This window comes from Lepus europaeus, unplaced genomic scaffold (genome assembly GCF_033115175.1).
Source record: "Lepus europaeus isolate LE1 unplaced genomic scaffold, mLepTim1.pri SCAFFOLD_3_1, whole genome shotgun sequence".
NCBI classification, from domain to species: Eukaryota; Metazoa; Chordata; class Mammalia; order Lagomorpha; family Leporidae; genus Lepus; species Lepus europaeus.
Window position 1 is genome coordinate 12571601 of NW_026909276.1, and position 20401 is coordinate 12592001.

Genomic DNA, 20401 nt, shown 5'->3' on the forward strand with positions numbered 1-20401 from the left:
GTCTGCTAATACTAACTGATAGAATCAAAAAAGGAGAGAAAGATCCAACATGGGAAATGGGATACACAGCAGACTCATAGAATGGCAGATGTCCTAAACAACACTCTGGCCTCAGAATCAGCCCTTAAGGCATTTGGATCTGGCTGAAGAGCCCATGAGAGTATTGTAGGCATGGAAAGCCAAGATACCATGAAAAAGAAAAAAAAAAGAAGAAGACCTAAATGAAAGATCTCTGTGAGTGAGATCCCAGTGGAAAGAACGGGGCCATCAAAGAAGGAGGTATCTTTCTCTGAAGGCAGGAGAGAACTTCCACTTTGACTATGACCCTATCGGAATAAGATCAAAGTCAGCGAACTCTAATGGCTTCCATAGCCCTGGCAACTCATGACTAGAGCCTAGGGAGATTACTGACGCCATGAACAGGTGTGTCAAATTGTTAAGTCAGCAACAGGAGTCACTGAAATCCAGTCATTTTCAACAAGATGGAGGAATCCGGAACACATCACTTTTAAGTTTTCAAAGATATATTTTATCATTTACTTCAGAGGTCGAGTTACATATAGAGAGCAGGGAAGACAGAAAGGTTTTCCATCTGCAGGTTCACTCCCCAAATGGCCGCAATGGATGGAGCTGGGCCAATCCAAAGCCAGGAACTATGAGCTTCTTCTGGGTCTCCCACATGGGTGCAGGGAACCAAGAACTTAGGCCATCTTCTACTGCTTTCCCAGGCCATAGCAGAGAGCTAGATCAGAGGTGGAGCAGAGACTTAGTCCACTATGCCACAGCATCAACCCTTCAATTTCCATTTTAATTTGAACACATACGATATCTAGCAATCTTAGCTATATATGGTTATAAAGGATAGAATACAGATTTTTTAGATGAAAGTATATTCTACATAAATCCTTCTACTAGTCATAAATTTGAAAAGTACATACTGTTCTTGTGTACACATACACATACTGCATTCAATTACAAATCTGTGCTATCATATTTCTGAAAATATCAGTCTTCCCTTAGGTGAAGTATTTGAAGCTTTTGCATGTTTATCACATGCTCATCACTGTTCTCTGCTCTCCTTGATTTTCCATAGACAAGTTGTAACAGTCTGGCTAGCTCAACTGAGTGACAAAACCATATGGCTCAACCTTGAGATCTCAGCTCATTACTCACCAAGCATGTGACTTTGGATATTCACTCATTTTCTTAAAGCAGAAATTTCTTCATTTTCAAATTGCAGATAATAAATCTTGCTCCATCTTAAAATTTCTCAATAATTAGTTTCCTTGTGCCTATAAGCTGGTACTTAGTGAAGTGTTTGGCTCAGTGGGTGCTCTTTGTCAATAGTAACATGAATTTTCTTCTGGATACACTAGAGAATAGGGTAGTTTTTTCCAAAGTAAAATGAGGAGAGATCTTTGCACAATTCCTGGATTCTTGGGTCATTGATTGACAATAAAATCACTCCTGTGGCCAGTGCCATGGCTCACTAGGCTAATCCTCTGCCTGCGTCGCTGGCACCCCAGGTTCTAATCCTGGTTGGGGTGCCAGATTCTGTCCCGGTTGCTCCTCTTCCAGTCCAGCTCTCTGCTGTGGCCCAGAAAGGCAGGGGAGGATGGCCCAAGTGCTTGGGCACTGCGCTCGTATGGGAGACCAAGAGAAGCACCTGGCTCCTGGCTTCAGATCAGTGCAGTGCACCGTCCATAGCGGCCATCTGGGGGATGAACCAATGGAAGGAAGACCTTTTTCTCTGTCTCTCTCTCTCACTGTCTAACTCTGTCTGTCAAAAAAAAAAATCACTCCTGTGGAGCTTTGTGGACAGAAGAGAATGAAGTGGAGGAAGATAGAGCCAGCTCAGTGAACTGCAAACCACACTGATTTCCTCCTTGCTCACCATCACCTGGTGACACACATACCCTCTGCTTCTTTCCACGAGCAGTCAAAACAGAAAGATTTGTCCTGTCTTTGGTCTTCTGTATATAAAGTCAATTAAAAACAAATCTTAATGAAAAATGGAGTGAGAGAGGGAGCGGGAGGTGGGATGTGAGATGGGGGAGGAGGCTGGAAATGGGGAGCGAAAACTATATCCCTAAAAGTTGTACATGTGAAATTTGTATTCATTAAATAAAAACCTCCAACATTTTTTTAAAGTTTATGGAAAATTCACTTTATCTTTTAATTCCATTTTTCACAAACTTCTTGGAGTCCCCTTGTACATACAAATTATGAAATGATCAGGACAAAGTAACTTATCTATCACCTTACATAGTTTTTGGTTTTTTTGGACAGGCAGAGTTAGGCAGTGAGAGAGAGAGACAGAGAGAAATGTCTTCTTTTTCCATTGGTTCACCCCCCAAAATGGCCACTATGGCAGGCATGCTGCGCTGATCCGAAGCCAGGAGCCACGTGCTTCTCCTGGTCTCCCATGCGGGTGCAGGTCCCAAGCACTTGGGCCATCCTTCACCACCTTCCTGGGCCACAGCAGAGAGCTGTACTGGAAGAGGGGCAACCGGGACAGAATCCGGCACCCTGACTGGGACTAGAACCCGGGGTGCCGGCACCGCAGTCGGAGAATTAGTCCAGTGAGCTGCGGCGCCGGCCTCCTTACATAGTTTTTAAAAGAATGTAGGATACGAAATAGCTGTGAGTATCTAATAGTTTATTTATATCATTACTGGCCTGTATATTAGGTATCAAGGAGTTGATTTATCTCCTAACTGCAAATATGTGTGGTTCAACTAACATCTTCCTATTTCTTTCAATCTCAGCCCCTGACAACCACTATTCTATTCCATGATTAAGTTTGACTTTCTTAGATTCCTCAAATAAGGGAAGACTGTGTGGTATTTGTCTTTCTGTGTCATATTTCAAGCAACCTAATGTCCACATTCATACTTTTGGATCCATGTTATGACAAAATCCCTGAATTTCTCTTAATGTTGAATGTGATTCCATGATTTATCTGGCTTTTCTCTATTCATTTGTTGACAATGTTTTTTCCATATCTTGTTCTTGTGAATAATGCTCATATGAATGTGGATGGGCAAGTGTACCTTTGAGACAGTCATTTTATTTACCCTGGATACACATCCAGTAGTGGAATTCCTTTGTCATTTGTTCCATTCTTAATTTTGTTTGATATACCTCGACAGTGTTTCCCATAGTGAATGTAACAATTTCTATTCCCTCAAACAATTTATGTGTTCCCTTTTCTCCACATTTGGTCCAATATTTGTTATCTTTTTACTTTTTTAATTATTTTAATTTTTAATGAAATAATTTAAAATATTTTAAGTAGTACGAATTATTTCTCAATAAATATATTAAAATGTAGTTTTAAATATTCTAAATATATACAATAAATATATTTCTTCTGTGAATACGAAATTCTCAAAGTAATTAAAATAATTTCTGAGAATTACCCTAATTTTGCTATCTACCTCTCTCTGTCATTATATTTTTTAAAGATTTATCTATTTATTTGAAACAGAGTTACAGAAAGGCAGAGGAATAGATAGATAGAGAGAGAGGTCTTCCATCCACTGGCCTACTCCCAAAATGGCTGCAACAGCCAGAGCTGGGCTAATCCGAAGCCAGGAGCCCAGATCCTCCCTCAGGTCTCCCACAAGGGTGCAGGGACCCAAGACCCTGGCTATCCTCCTCTGCACTCCCAGACAAAGCAGAGAGGTGGACTGGAAGTGGAGCAGTCAAGTCCTGAACTGGCACCCACATGGGATGCCAGCACCGCAGGTAGCAGCTTCACCCACTGCACCACAGCACTGCCCCCCATCATTATTCTATGATATTCCTTCTCTTTATAAACTATCTTCATAGTGATAAAGAGGAGTTTTAGTATAACATAATGAAAAGAACAGTGGATACTCAATAATCTTTTGATACCTTGAGTTTCAGATCATTGCAAAAATTCACACAAGTATCACATATCTTCATGCCTGAGTAGTGAATCTTGTTTGGTATTGAGTTTTTGCTCACATTTCGAATTCTTCTAACCTTGCTTAGTTAGTTGCACTTGGAATTGTACAGGGCAAGCACCTAATTGCATGTCAAAATTCTCAATGCATTGTCAGAGAATTCTGGAACAAAGAACTTTAAGGAATCTCCTCACTCCATTGCCCAGGCTTGAAATGAAGAAGTACATATACCATCTTATGAATGAGTGTACTCTTTTCTTTTTCACGCTTCCTTATCTTTACATGCACTGTCCACCATGCCTGGAATTCTTTTAACAAGGTTAATTGCTTCATTTTTTTATTTTAAAATGATGCACCAGAGGCCAGCACTGTAGCACAGCAGTCAAAGCCCTGGCCTGAGCACCAGCATCCCACATGGGCACTGGCTCCAGTCCCAGCTGCTCCCCTTACAATCCAGCTCTCCACCATGCCCTGGGAAAGCAGCAGAAGATAGCCCAAGTGCCCAAGCCCCTGTACCCACATGGGAGACCCAGAAGAAGCTCCTGGCTCTTGGCCTTGGATGGGCCCAGCCCTGGCCACTGAAGCCATCAGGGGAGTGAATCAATGGATGGAAGACCTCCCTCTCTGTCTCTACCTCTCTCTGCAACTCTGTCTTTCAATAAATAAAACAAATCCCCCCCCCCCCAAAAAAAATGATGCACCAAATTATATAAAATACTGACCACTCACAAGTGTGTTTTTTCAATTACTGGCAAAAATTGCTCCTTGAATTTAACCCCATGCCTTGTCATATATAGAAATAGAGTTTAAGATAATCTTTTCAGATTTTCTAAAAAACAATCTGTTTGAATGAGTGTCAGAGAGAGGGAGAGACACAGAAAGAAATACCTTCCATCTGCCAGTTCACTCCCCAAATGCCTGCAACAGCCAGGATTAAGTCAAGCCAAAGCCAAGAGCCAGGAACTCCATTAAGGTCTCTCAGTGGGTGGTAGGGGCCCAAGTACCTGGGCCATCATCTGCTGTCTCCCAGGAACATTAGCAGGAAGCTGAATCTGAAGTGTGAAGTAGCGAGAATCCAGGCACTCTGATGTGGGATACAGACATTCCAACTAATGGCTTAGCTCACTGTGCCATAATATCTGCCATTTTTAGATTTTTAAAGTAGTACTTTGATTATATATAGGAAAGAGTGTAGAAGGGAAAAAGATTCATAGTGCTTCTCAGAGACCAGAGAAAAATCAAGGTTTATGTTTTAGTATATATATTCTTTCTGTCTCTTAGGTCTGAAGGTTTTATTTTTAAAACAGTTAATACACAGTATAATTGGTATATACGGTTTTACATCTGTTTTCATTACTTAACCCTGTGGTATAAGCATTTTTCCCTGCCATTCAAAAGAATTTGAATATATTTCTAATGACTAGGCAATCCAACTTGGAGATCACCAGTTTCTTACTTGAGGCTATTAAATTTTTTCCCCAAAAGTTAAAAAGTCTTTGAGTGCTCTGTGAAATTAATGAGTCAAAAGCTTTTGTTCTTTGGGAATATTTTAATGGTTTCTAGAACTATCACTGGTAGATGAGAGTACTCATCTCACAGCAACTCCAGGAACACTAAATATCATTGGTTCCTTAAATATTTGCCACTTATATTTTTTAAGTATTCTTTCAAACTAATAAAGGCTTTATTTTTAAGGTAAAACATATAACACTGATACATCTCCAAGACCAGTATAAGAGTTCAGTGGGTTTTATGAAAAAGAAAATTGTAAGTGATCAAACTAAAAATTGGAACCACCAAAGGAATGACCATTGATGATGGTGACCAATGTATGCAGTGTGTGCTTGTCTAAGAGGTTGTTTTATGTTTTCATCTATGTGAAAACACATGATAGGAGAGGAGAAATGCAAAGAAGGTAGCAGATAGTCCAAACTTTAAGAGTCTTTATACACTACAATGTACTCTCCTGCTTTGGATAATTAATCAGTAGATCATTTTATAAAGATTTTAATACCAAGGAACACATCCAAAAGTCTAAAATAGATTAGGTTACCCCTAAAGTTCTATAGGTGAGCAGCAGAGCAAAAAATAGTTTGTTTTTTCAAAAGCCAAATTTCACAGTAGTGGCACTAAATCTAACATTATATTCTTGCAATAGAAAAGAAGATGGTGATCTTAATCAAGGCTGATCCTTTTCATGTTGTTCTGGAACTCTTGTCCATGAATTCTCTGCCTCTATCAAGTTCCTCAGTCATTTTCTGAAGCTCCTCATTATTCAAGTTCTCACTCACCTGATTGTGTGAATGATTCAGATTTCTGATCCTTACCTTTTCTTTTTTTAAAAAAATATTTATTTATTTGAAAGTCAGAGTTATACAGAGAAGGAGAGGCAGAGACAGAGAGAGGTCCTCCACCCACTGGTCCACTCCCCAAATGGCTGCAGCAGCCAGAGCCAGGCTGATCCAAAACCAAGAGCCAGGAGCTCCTCCACCCCTAGGTCGCCCATGAGGGTGCAGGGGCCCAAGGATATGGGCCATCCTCTGCTGCTCTCCCAGGCCATAGCAAAGAGTTGGACTGGAAATGGAACAGCTGGGACTTGAACTGGAGCCCATATGGGATGCCAGCACTACAGGCAGTATCTTAAAAAACTACACCACAACACGAGTCCCTCCATATCTTCAATTTCATCATCACTGAAGAGCTTGAAAGCTTTCAGAATTTCTTTTTCAACATCATTTTTAGACAATTTCTGTGTCATCACAGTGAAAAAGTCATGTTTCCTGCCCCTTAATTTTGTTTATTTCCTTTTTTATATAAATTTTCTACATATTTGTTAGGTAAAATGTGCCAGTTTGATACTTGCATAAGTTCAAAGCCCAGAGCCCTCATTGCCACCTTAAATTCTTTTTCTTTTTCTTTTTTTTTGATAATAGCCATTTTTACAAATGTGAGGTAATAAAATTGTGGTCTTGGTTAGCAGTGCAGGGCCCATTTTCAAATATCTGTTTGCTGCTTTCACATCTTGATTGGAAAAACTTAGCAGATCCTTTGTCCACTTTTTATTATATTTGTTTTGAGTTGTGTATGGTCTTTGTATTACTCCCTTAATCATACTAGGTTTGCCAATATTTTGTATATTCTTTGCATTCTTTTTAATTTTTCCTTTAGTATGCAGAAATATTTTTGTTTTAGTTTTTTCAGTCCTGCTTCCTTTTGCCAGCTGTGCATTTGGTGTCATATCTAAACCATTGTTGAGGTCTAGTACCGCCACAGCTGTGGTAGACATTTGTGAAGTGAAACAGTGAATGGTTATATTCTCTTTCCCTCTTTTTCTCTATGTGTCTCTTTTTTCTTTTTTTTAAAAAGCTTTTATTTAATGAATATAAATTTCCAAAGTACAGCTTATGGGTTACAATGGCTCCCCCCCCATAACTTCCCTCCCACCCACAACCCTCCCCTTTCCCACTCCCTCTCCCCTTCCATTCACATCAAGATTCATTTTCAATTATCTTTATATACAGAAAATCAGTTTAGTATATATAAAGTAAAGATTTCAACAGTTTGCCCTCACATAGCAACACAAAGTGAAAAATACTGTTGGAGTACTAGTTACAGCATTAAATCACAGTGTACAGCACATTAATGACAGAGATCCTACATGATTTTTTTTAAAAAATTGATTAATTTTCTATGTAGTTTCCAATTTAACACCAAGTTTTTTTTTCATTTTCAATTATTTTATATACAGGAGATCAATTCAGTATATACTAAGTAAAGATTTCATCAGTTTGCACCCACACAGAAACACAATGTGTAAAAATACTGTTTCAGTACTAATTATAGCATTACTTCACATTGGACAACCCATTAAGGACAGATCCCACATGGGACGTAAGTACACATTGACTCCTGTTGCTGACTTAACAATTTGACACTCTTGTTTATGGCGTCAGTAATCTCCCTAGGCTCTAGTCATGAGTTGCTGAGGCTATGGAAGCCTTTAGGGTTCACCGACTTCGATCTTATTCCGATAGGGTCATAGTCAAAGTGGAAGTTCTCTCCTCCCTTCAGAGAAAGGTACCTCCTTCTTTGATGGCCCCGTACTTTCCACTGGGATCTCACTCGCTGAGATCTTTCATTTAGGTCTTTCTTTGGAAAGCCAAGACACTATGTGTTTCTTTTTTTTTTTTCAAACTAATTAATTAAGAACTTGTAAAAACTACTTGGAGTACTTGGTAATAAATCAGAGATAGATTATATGAATGAGTTTCTAGTGTTACATAGACTGGTGGCGTGACTACAGTTCATTGTAATGTATTCTTTATTTTACGAGCAAGTAAAAGAAAGATATTCTAATGCTCTGATCATGAGTTGTAATGTCAGAGAAGGGAAAAAGTTACTTATCTTGATTTGATCATTACACATTGTATATATGGATTAAAATTTCACACTGTCGCCTGTAGATATGTATAATTACTGTCAACAAAACATAAACTCATAACAGCATCTTACTAGGTGTAAAAATATTTAAATTAATATCACAACTACTATTACAATCTTTGGAAGTATTGTATTAAGACAAACATATTCTGAAAATAACTGAATTGGTATTTTCCTAGGCTAAGTGGAGAAATTAGAAGGCAGTACTCTACCTTAAATTGGTAATCAATATATCTCTTATATTTTTTCATGTAAGCAAAATGAAGTAGTTCTTTAACTGTCTAATTGTCTATGGAATTAATTTGAATTAGGTAAATATCAAACAAGTAATAAGGAAATAAATGGTAGGTTAAATTTAGTGCAAAAATTTCTTGAAACATGCATATTCTTTATGATTTTAAATAATTTTGAACAAAAATGAGTGTATTTTAATTTCATGCTTCACAAAATATATGAAACCCCTCATATTTGTTGGACTTCAGTTTTAATGTAGGACTGCCTTCAGGATTTCCTCTAGGTCTGGTCTGGAGGTTATGAATTCTCTCAACTTTTACTTGTCTTGTAAAAGTCTTATTTCTGCTTCACTTTTAAAAGATAGTTTTACCAGATGTAATAAATATTGTAAGTTCTTTTCTTCCATGATCTTGAATATATCATTCTATTCTTTTCACACCTGTAGAGTTTCTGAGAATTCTGCTCTTAGACTATTAGATTTTCCCTGATAGATAACTTGACAATTTTGTCTTATGCCTTTGGGGATCTTTCACTAACCTTGACTTTTGCCAGTGTGTCTATGCCTTGTAGAAAGTTTCTATTTGTTGATTCTGGATGGGGTCTTTTGAGCTTCCTATATTTGGTTGTTCATATTTCCTTCAAAACTTAGGAAGTTTTCAACAATTATTTCATTCAGTAGTGTTTCAACATCATTTTCCTTCTATTCTCCTTTAGGTATCACTATAATAGGAATATTTGTTCACCTGGTGAAATTATGCATATTTCACAGGTTTTCTTTGTCTAAGATACTTTCTTTTTATTTTTGCCCACTTTATTTCAAATTTCAAGTTCTCAGGATCAGAAATTCTTTCATTGACTTGGCCTATTTTGTTGGTAAATTTCTCAATTGTGTTTTTTTTTTAATTTGGACGACAGAACCTTTTATCTCCAAAATTTCTGATTGACTCTTTAATATTTTTTTCTCCATTTCATATTTCTAATTCATATCATGCATAGTTTTCCTTTTTTTTCTGAGTTGACTATCTGTATTTACTTTTATCTCATTATGATTCATTAGGATCATTATTTTGAATCATTTTTTAGGTAATCATAGATTTCTTTCACATCAGAATCTACTTTTGGATAGCTATTGTGTTCTTTTGGAGGTTCCATGCTTCTTTGCCTCTTCACTTGCATTATGTTCCTACACAGGCATCTGCACATGTAATAGAATAGTTTCTAATTTATGGAGTACCTTTCATGGGAAAACAGGGTTCCACTTGTGTAGTTTCTTTGGCTTTATTTGTAGGTAACCCCAGGACTCTAACCTCCAAAGGATCTTTACAGGTCTAATCAATATCAGTAATTCTATGTGTCCCACAATGGTCCTGTCTCTTACAGTTCATTGAGGTAGTGGTTGTATTTTCTAATGGATGAGGGCTTCCAAAGATGTATGTCTTCAGACCCCAGAGACTTGTATGTCATTTTCACTAGGGTTTGTGGTGATAGTAGCCACATTTCTAGTCTGTTATGCACAAGAAGGGCTGTCCTACTATGTCACCAGACAAGCCTGAGTGATGCACGTGCTTCTGGAACTGATAATTGTAGACCTGCAATTAGTGATGTGGATGGGAAGTAATACTGAGTAGTAACACTGGGACTTACAGCACCAAAATCCTCAGCCCCATCTCTTGTAAATATAAAAGGAGACATTGCTCAGTTCCTACAGAGTGAACACAGGTCATTGTGGGGATTGACAGGTGTGGGTCTGGAACTCTGAAGTGTAGACAAGATTTCCCCTGATTCTGAAGATTACATAGAAATGATTTTGAGGATTGTAATGCTAACAGTCACAACTCTGGATCTGCAAGACAGGATAGGTATCTTATCAATGAAGCAAAATGAAACCATAGATTATGCTGGGACTGTGTACTGGCAGCCATGGTCTTGTAGCAGTGGAATGGAGACAGAGCCTTCATCAGACCCTGCAGGAAAGGCATAGGTGTTTCCAAGACTTATAGAGCCAACAGTAGCAGTGAAAGAGCAGCAGGATACTGTAGAGACCTTACCCATATAAAGCTATGTATCAAGGAAAATCCAATAGTCTAACAGCAGAATTCTCAACAGAAACTCTACAGGTGATAAAAGAATGAAATGCTATATTCTAGATCTTGGAAGAAAATTTCTTATACTCTGAATTTCTGTTAAGATGAAATGAGGATCCTGGTAATTGGAGAAGTCCTCACTTTGTTAGATTATAGTTATATATAGTGGAAATAGTAGTAATGAATACTGGTAATGCAGCCTATATAAGGGCTTTAGTAGAATATGGAAAGTAATCCTACACATCTCATTTTGAAGTTGATGATTCTTACAGATTTTCTATCGCATTTGTGCAGGATCTAAAGCTTAATACCTTACATGCCTTTACTAGGGAAATAGAATTATGCTGATCTTCTTCCAGCTGACAGCAAGAGCTACAAATAGCGTAGAAGAGAATAAAAATTTTTCCTACAAAAAGAAAAATCATCACAATAAGAGAAAATGATGAAAAATTTAAAAACTAATGTTCTTGATTTCCCCTTCAACTAAATTAAATTAAATATTGGGTAGCTCTCAATAGTCTAATTTTTGCTCTGGATATACTTAGGGTATAACAAGACTGTAATAGGAACTAAAAACCTTTCTGGTTCAAGTATTTATATAAAGGCAACATTTCTTTAGGAAAAAGTATAAAAATTAAAATTTCATATGTAAAAATTATATACACAAGATTTTTTACAATAGAAATACTAATTTTTCCTAAATATAAAATTCTGCCATTTGGGAACTGTATAAAAATGTTTCATAAAAATTTCATATAAATTTCATCACATAATATTATTAATCCCAACATCAAAGCATAAGAATCAATGCAGATGAACTAAAGTATGATTGGATAAATATGTATAGCATGACAAAATTTATTAAGAAGAGTTTTTATAAGATTCAAATTATAGATGGAATATAAAAAATAGAAGATACTCAGACCAATTATAAGGAAAATACAAAAGAATCATCCTGAGAATGATAGGGCATCCATAATCTTGGACACATAGAGTGTGATTACTCTTATTAAATTCCAAAACGAGCTCATGATTTTGGTGAAGATACCTAGAAAAATTTAGAGAACTTTCAAGCATAAAATGTGAGTTGATGAGGATAATTCAGTGCAGAGAAAAACTGTAAACTAAATAAATGTCATGAGTTCTCTAACAATGATTTAGAAGTCCTGAATCAAATGTTCATTTTCAAGGTAAATGTAATTTAGCAAATCTGCATTCCTCAGTTGATATATTACAATATAAAATTATAGGTTGTAACCCTGAAAAATGATTCAGTATGGTTACAGAGGATGCCACTTCCCAGTGTTTGAACAACTAGCAACGTAGGTATCATATAAACTATTCAAGAACTAAAAGAAAATAAAAATGCTTTTATATTAGTTTTTGACTTCAAGGAGAGATGGGTTCCCATATTTTGATAAGTAAAGACTTTTCTAAAGAGTTAATGAAGATGAGTGTACACATGACACACTTTGTTTCTCAGGAATCAAAATCCCATTTCAAGATCTTCCAGAGACCTTGGAACTTAAGTCCTGCCATCTCAATGTGCAGGGCTGGAGGATCACTGAATGCAAGCCTGAGTATGCTCATTGCAACTTCAGGGCTTGGTTGGGGGTCTTCCCTGAAATTCATGATCTGACCCTTCTCTGTAATGCTGCCCCTCTACCTAGGTGGTTGTGGAAGAACTACCAGTATGTGCTGACCTTTCACTTTACCATCCAGGAAATTAATAAAGACAGCCACCTACTTCCCAATTTGTCTTTGGGCTTCCAGTTCTACAATGCTTTTTCCAGTGATCAGTTCATCTGTGGAGCACTCTGAGTTGGCTTTCTGGAGACAATATACTTCTCCCTAATTACACTTGCCAGACACAAGAAAAATCAGTTGCAATTATTGCTGGAAGTACAGCAGCATTTTCTGCTGAAATTGGAATGCTGTTGGAGCTCTACAAAATCCCACAGGTAAATGTGCTGTGAACTCTGCAGAGAGATATTTGAATCTCCCTCATTACCATTTTCTCACCTCTGATGAATGGGAAATGTGGAAGCCAACTATACACATCACACCATGGTTTAAAAGAGATACCCAGGAATGTCCAGCGTTGTGAAATTATTAACAGGTGAAAGGAGAGTAAGAAAGGGAGTGAGGGGTGGTTATGGAGATCTTTCACTCAGATTACTTTCTAGTGCCAATACATCCATCCAGGAATATTGTCTGCAGAACACTCAGAGCTCTGTGCCTCAAAAGAGCTATCCATATCATAGAGGAATCTTCTATCCTAGGATAGGGCTATCTACAGGGGTGTGCACAACCATATCTGGTTTTCCTTAAAGGCAACATTGAAAATTGGATCTCCTCAAAGATACTAACGAGTGATTGAGGTTGAGTAGTTAGAGTAGTGTTCATTGACTGTCTATCTAAATCTGACTTACATCTACCCAAGCAGATTTCTTCACAAGTCTAACAGCAAATGTTTCATTTGCAACTCTTCATATCACAAATTGTTTTTATTTGAGAAGTAGAAAACAAGGACAGCCAGAGACACTGAAATAGTTGGTTTACTCACTAAATATTCACCATAATGCTTGTTTAGCTGTATATTGCAGACTCTGAAATCTAGGAAATCAATCCAGGTCTCTTATTTTGGTATAAGGATCTTTTTTTTATTTTTATTTTTTTGACAGGCAGAGTTAGACAGTGAGAGAGAGAGACAGAGAGAAAGGTCTTCCTTCCGTTGGTTCACCCCCCCAAATGACTGCTACGACTGCACCGATCTGAAGCCAGGAGCCAGGTGCTTCCTCCTGGTCTCCCATGCAGGTGCAGGGCCCAAGGACCTGGGACATCCTTCACTGACTTCCTGGGCCACAGCTTGACTGGAAGAGGAGCAACTGGGACAGAATCCGGCACCCTAACCGGGACTAGAACCCGCGGTACTGGCGCCACAGGCGGAGGATTAGCCTAGTGAGTCACGGCGTCGGTGTAAGGTTTTTAATCTAATCAAGCCACCACTACTGCCTTCCAGGTTCTGTATTCCTGCCGAACACAGATCACAGTAGCATAGGAGAATGTGGGGCTTTAAAACTATTTTACCAAAAATCAAATATGGCAATTTATTGTGTTCTTCATAATAAATTGTTATGTTGTAAAGCTAAGTTAACTCCAAATTATTAAGAGAATAATGTACTAAAGATTTATTTCTCTGTTGGAGTTTATGTCCCATACTAGTTGCTGGAGGAGTAGGCTCTGGTCCACAAGTCTTACAGGGTGAGAATAAGGAAAAAACAACTACCTTAGTGATACTGCATCCAAAGTTCATGCATTCCCACTCAAGTCACTAAGAACACATAGGAATCTCATCCATTTTTAATGCTATGAATAAAGAATCCATTTCTTCTAAAAGTGGTTGACTTTGGGAATGTTTTTTCTGTGTGTAGAATGAGAGAACTGAATTATCTCCACAGCAGTCACCCTGTACCCAATAATTTTCTGCTCACATACTTCTCTTTAATAAATATCTTTCACCCTCCCCAACAGAGATAATTCCATATGCCACTGAAATGATAGTCATGATAATTATTTTTTTTGTTTCAGCTAACATATGGCCCATTTGATCCCATGCTAAATGACAAAGACCAGTTTCCATCTCTCTATCAGATGGCTATCAATAATAGTTCTCTAGTTTATGGAATGATCCCTTTGTTGCTGCATTTTGGCTGGACGTGGGTGGCACTCTTTGTATCTGAAGATACAAAAGGAGAGTGGTTTCTTCAAGATCTCAAAGCAGAGATGGTAAAAAAAAAGGTCTCTGTGTGGCTTTTGAAGTGAAACTCCCTGCTACTAAGAGAATGTTTGCATCAACTGATATCAGTTTCTTGACTAGGCTCAGAAGTTCATCTGCAAATGTCCATATACTATATGGAGAAGTAAGGAGCCTCATCAATGTGGGCATTGCAGGACCGTAGTTTTTAACCACAGGGAAGGTGTGGGTCATGGCAGCAAAGTGGGATATTGTCGTACATGAGACATACCACATGCTACATTCTTTGCATGGAGGCTTCTCATTTTCTCCCCACAGGGGAGAAATTCCTGGCTTCAAACATTTCCTAAAGACAGTGAGCCCTTCCCAATACCCAGAAGACTTCTACCTGAGTAAACTGTGGCTCCACATTTTTGACTGTTTACCTGCTGGGTCACTTTGTGGAAAAATTGGAGTGTGCCCACCAAATGCTTCCATTGAATTTTTCCCTGGAGACATTGACATGATGACCATATCTGACTCCAGTTATTTGGTCTACAATGCTGTGTATGCAGTTGCCCATGTCCTCCATAATATGCTTTTGGAGAAAGCAGAAACAGGATCCCCAGGAGATACAGCCCAGCCTATGCTTCTTCCCTGGCAGGTAAATATACCTCAGAACAGGACATGTATTGAGCACCTGATGGCATCTGATTGGTTTTATGTCAAGATCATTAAGATCCGGAATAATAGAAAATATTGTTTCATATCACCCTAGTTATTGATATCACTGTAATTATTATTTGTATTTGAAGAATTCTGACAATGGGCTAGGAATTCAAATTCTGTGATGACATTATCACAAGGATTTTAAAGATTTATGTTTTGCTTATTTGAAAGACAGAGTTACAGAGAGAAGAAGAGAGACAGATCAAGGCGGGGGGTGGAGAATCTTCCATCTGCTGATTCACTCCCCAAATGGCCCCAGTGGCTGGGGCTATGCCAGGCAAAAGCCAGGAGCTGGAGCTTCTTCTGGGTCTTCAATATGGATTCAGGGACCCAAGCACTAGTGCCATCGTCTGTTGTTTTCCCAGGCACATTAACAGGGCATTGGATCAGAACTGGAAAAGCCAGGTCTCAAACTGATGCCCATTGGGATGCCAGCATCACAGGTGGAAGCTTAATCTGCTATGCCCCTATAACAATATTTTCTATTGCAGGATGATATGCTGTAAAATATTCTAATACAACTAGTGACAAAGCATAAGAAGAAAAACTTGATTAAAACTATTCATTGGAATGCAGACAAAACCAGACCATATGGCCTGCAGACCATATCTTACAGCAACAACTTCATTTATATGTATATGTATGTGTGTATATACATACATATATACATACACACCGTGAACTATTCCCTCTATGAGAAATTTTTGGAGAAAATATAAATGGATTCTAGATAATACCTATATTGATTTTGAGAAATCCAGTGCTGTTAGGCATGACTACATTTAGAAAATCTGCAACCATCAGGGATCAAAGACTGACACTCCATTGTTAAATATAAGAACTCTGAGGATATACCTAAGGACAAGGTATGCCTCTTGGGTTACAGATTAACTAGTCTGGATTTTAGTCCTGTATATTTGAATCCATTACCTACTTATAAAATATATTTAGAATTTCCTGCCTGAACATAGAAGGGAAAAATAAATTTATCAAATTTGTTGAACCAAATGAATTTAAAGCCTGTATAAAAGAAAATAGGCATATGTAAAAATTCACATCATGAACAGTACTTCTCCATATAATTTCTATGCTTACATATAATAATAATCTTTCATATACCATTTGTACTTTGCTTGTATATTACTTAGAAAAGTAAGTGACTTTGTCAAGTGGTCTTTCAAAGATAAAGTATAGATTATTTGGGATTCATCTACTCCAATTTAATGAAGATATAATAATAGATATTTAAAGAATAAGACATTAATTTTATCCTGTAGCATATGTCATGAGGCCCAGAAGGTAAAGGAAAACACACATTAATAATATCCTATCATCAACAGATTTGAAATTTTGTTTTTGATTATACAGTACTCTGTAACAACAAAAGATATGCCTATTTTCTACAAAAAGCAATTCAAGGGTAGAGAGAGAGAAAAAAAACTCTGTTCATTATATTCAAGCTAAATTGATGCATAAAAATTATAACATATGGACATATATATCATAGAATTTTATAACTTTGGACCTACTTAAACTATCAGCAATATCTAGTTTTTAGAAAACATTTATTATGAAAATCTTTTCATGGATTTTCAATTAACCTATATGAAAGACACTAATATTTAATTCAATTATATTACATTTCAAATAGTATACACATATGCATATACCTGTTATACCACCACCATAATGAAGGTATTTAACATATAAATCCATGTTGTGCCCAAATGGAAGAATTAGGGTTAGTTTCCACAAAGTCTCAACTAAAGTTCCATGAAGGAGTTTGCCAAAGATCCCAAAAGTCACTCTCTAGGCCACACTCTACAATTTTTCTGATTGGAATAAATACTCTCTATTGGGTTTGTGAAGTAAAAACCATCTACGAATTGAACCCATGTGATGGTGACAAACCAAACAAAATGTAAGCCTCTATAAAAATCTAAAAATGTTAGGGAGGAGGAAAACGATTCCTTAGTACACATGCATTCCCTGCTACTCCTTTGAATTATCTCCCTCTTTCCAATTATGTTTGTCCTTCAGCTTCATCCATTTTTAAAGAAAATAAAATTTACTAACAGTGCTGGGGATGACATATCCTTTCATGAATCAAGAGACTATATGGCACAGTATGATGTCCAGAACATTGGAAATTTTCCTGGTGGTCTTCAATTGTTGGTTAAAATTGGAGAGTTTTCCTCCAAAGTCCACATGAACAAGTCTTGGTCATCAGTGAAGAGATGATAGAATGGCCTCTTGCATTCAAAGAGGTAAGATTCTGTATCAATGTTCAGCACATATTGGATGATCTGAATAGATTATTGAGACAAGATTAAATGTGACACTTTTAAACTAGGATATAATTCACATTTCACACCTCAGATTCAAAATATATGGTATTATACATATTCTGAGCTAACATATATAGAAAGTGTAATTATATATATGCTACTGGTTTTTTTTTTTTGGTTGGGTCATACATATTCATACAACAACTGAGCAAAAGGAATACACGAAATTTATGAGTAGAGATCAAAATATAGACCTACAGATATTAAGTATGTTCTCCTTATATTCTGAAATCCTTAATCATATATGATGTAGGTACTCATTATTTTAATATACTATGAGCACAATTGAATTATGAGTTGATGTTATTACCTCTGTATATATTATTACAATTTTGATTTTTAATTGTGCATGCCATTCAGTCTTCAATATATGTTGTACATAAATCTCAAAGCTTTGAGCATTTCTGTCATCTTTTCACAACTGGACTATTCCAGACAATATTTTGTGTGATTTATATAACATCATTTTTTGCATCCCAAATGAGTTAGTAGTTTTCAGAATGTATGCTCTCTCTAAACTAAGAAGCCCAGAAGTAAAACAAAATCCATAGTTTACAACACAATATCATGATTTTTGCTTTGAGTGAATTTGAAAGTGTGTGTACATGTCTTATGCTTTTATAGACAATATAAAATCTTCTATACAAACACCAGTGAGAACATGATGAAAATACACTAAGACATTCAAGTGCTTTTAATCATTACAACATAGAAACCTTCACTGAAAATGTTTTGAATGAAATGGTTCAATAAGAGGGGACAAATACTCAGAATGAAGGTGGTGATCTATGAAATTAAAGTAATCAGGGCTGGTGCCATGGCTTACTTGGTTAATCTTCCTCCTGCAGTGCTGGCATCCCATAGGGGCACCAGGTTCTAGTCCCAGTTGCTCCTCTTCCAGTCCAGCTCTCTGCTGTGGCCTAGGAAGGCAGTGGAGGATGGCCTAAATGCTTGGGCCCCTGCACTTGCATGGGAGACCAGGAGGAAGCACCTAGCTCCTGGCTTCGGATTTGCGTAGCTCCGGCTGTAGCAGCCATTTGGGGGGTGAACCAATGGAAGGAAGACCTTTCTGTCTCTGTCTCTCTCACTGTCTAACTCTGTCAAATAAATAAAAAAGATAACATACTTTAAAAAAAAAGAAATTAATCAGGTACCTTCATAATATTTGGTAAAATGTTGATAAAGCAGGAAACTTGATCATAAAAACCTCTATTATATGTCTAAGTAATATCAGCACAATATGGGTTATGAGATGTACTGGCAACCTGAAATTGCATGTCAAGTTTCTGTTGTGAGGGGGGAAATATTGACATCCTGGCAAAGTAACTGATGATGTGCAAAATCATGACAAATGCTTCTCTTTTCTTCTCAGATTCCCAAATCTGTGTGTAGCCAGAGCTGTGTTCCTGGATTTAGAAAAGTGCCACAGGAAGGAAAACCTCTCTGCTGTTATACATGTGTTCTTTGTCCAGAGAGAGATATTTCTAATCATACAGGTAGAAAATACATAACTTCCCCCATTGAAAACTGCACTGCTTAACTGTTAAAAAAATAAAGGAAGCCAAAGATATTTTCAGTAGGATCATAGTGTATCACTGTTCTCAAAGCACACATTCACCCATTTTTTTCAATTAATCTATTTTATGATCACTACCTCCACTCCAATATATGTAGATTGTTTATTGGCAGTATTCAGCTTATTAAACTCAACTTTGGAAACGATGCTAGCAAACATCTGTCTTTAGAATCCAGTGAGAGATAGTACTAATTTGAGATCATCTATTAAACCATGCAAAAGTTTCATCATGAAATGAGAATATGTAATTATCAAGGTAATCAATGTGTCCCTAGAAGCCTGGAAACAAGCATTTTAACAAGAACTAGTGCACTCAAAGTACTAGAAAACATTTTATTTCTCTTGCACCATAAATGTAACATGATGCATTGTATTAAGTACATATAATTAATACTACAACTTTGTGTTTTTGTTGAAATAATGCAGTAAGGAAAAGAGACAAAATGAAAACCTGGAAATGCAACATCCTAAGAAAAGACAATTTGGTATCCCTAAGCTTCTTTTAAGCTTTTGTATTCAATAACTATTTAATGAATTATGTACCAAAAACCTAATTGTTGAAAAATGTAGAAACGTACTAGGCCTAATGAAAAAATATTTCCATTGTTCAAAATACAAGAAATAGACTTGTAATGTTTTAAATTCTCAAAAGTATCACTCAATTACCATCATCTTTGAACATAAACATTTGATTCAATCACTTCAGAGAGAGCAGAGGTATTTTTAGGTATGAAGATAATAAAAAAACTAATGACCTCCAGTATTGTTGCATGAGTGCCACCCCTAAAAACTGAATCAGACTCTTACAGCAGAAGTAGCCAAATGAATACTGATTTCTGTGTTTAAGTAAAATGTAATTGAAACAGAGACATTCCCATTAGTTGAGATGCAGTCTATGACTTCTTTCATGATATTATCACAGAAGTGAGATGTTTCAAGAGTGCAGGCCTCAAGTTATTCTGATGTGTCACATTACAAAAAAAGTTAACAAGTCATCATGCTTTCAGTGATTAATGAGTGCAAAACTTAAAAAGTATAATTTAACTTGAATAAGTTAGTAAAAAAAATTTACTCCCAACATCATTGTATAAAACCAACACGACTGCATTCAAATCTGAATGTCTTCTAGTCAGACATAGCCTTTCAACATGTATATGGAAAAAATGACTAGAGGAATCTAGAGAAGTGAAAATGTAAAATGACAAAAGACTTGTTCTACTAGATATCAAGTAGTTTACAAAAAGAAAATTCTAGAAATTAGAATATGATTGATAGTAAGATGTCCTCGAAGGTCTAGGCAATTTATTTATCCAACTGAATAG

At 36.8% G+C, this 20401-nt stretch overlaps 1 protein-coding gene across 1 annotated transcript in view; it reads left to right on the forward strand.

Annotated features, from left to right (window-relative positions):
- The first annotated feature begins 10870 nt into the window (after positions 1-10870).
- Positions 10871-20401, forward strand: part of LOC133755219 (vomeronasal type-2 receptor 116-like) — a 66799-nt gene continuing 57268 nt past the window's right edge. Inside the window, 9 exon segments of the mRNA XM_062185427.1 lie at positions 10871-10880; positions 12174-12488; positions 12491-12651; positions 14282-14494; positions 14497-14648; positions 14766-15090; positions 17196-17355; positions 17358-17422; positions 18876-18999. Coding sequence (XP_062041411.1) covers positions 10871-10880; positions 12174-12488; positions 12491-12651; positions 14282-14494; positions 14497-14648; positions 14766-15090; positions 17196-17355; positions 17358-17422; positions 18876-18999 — 1525 coding nt within the window.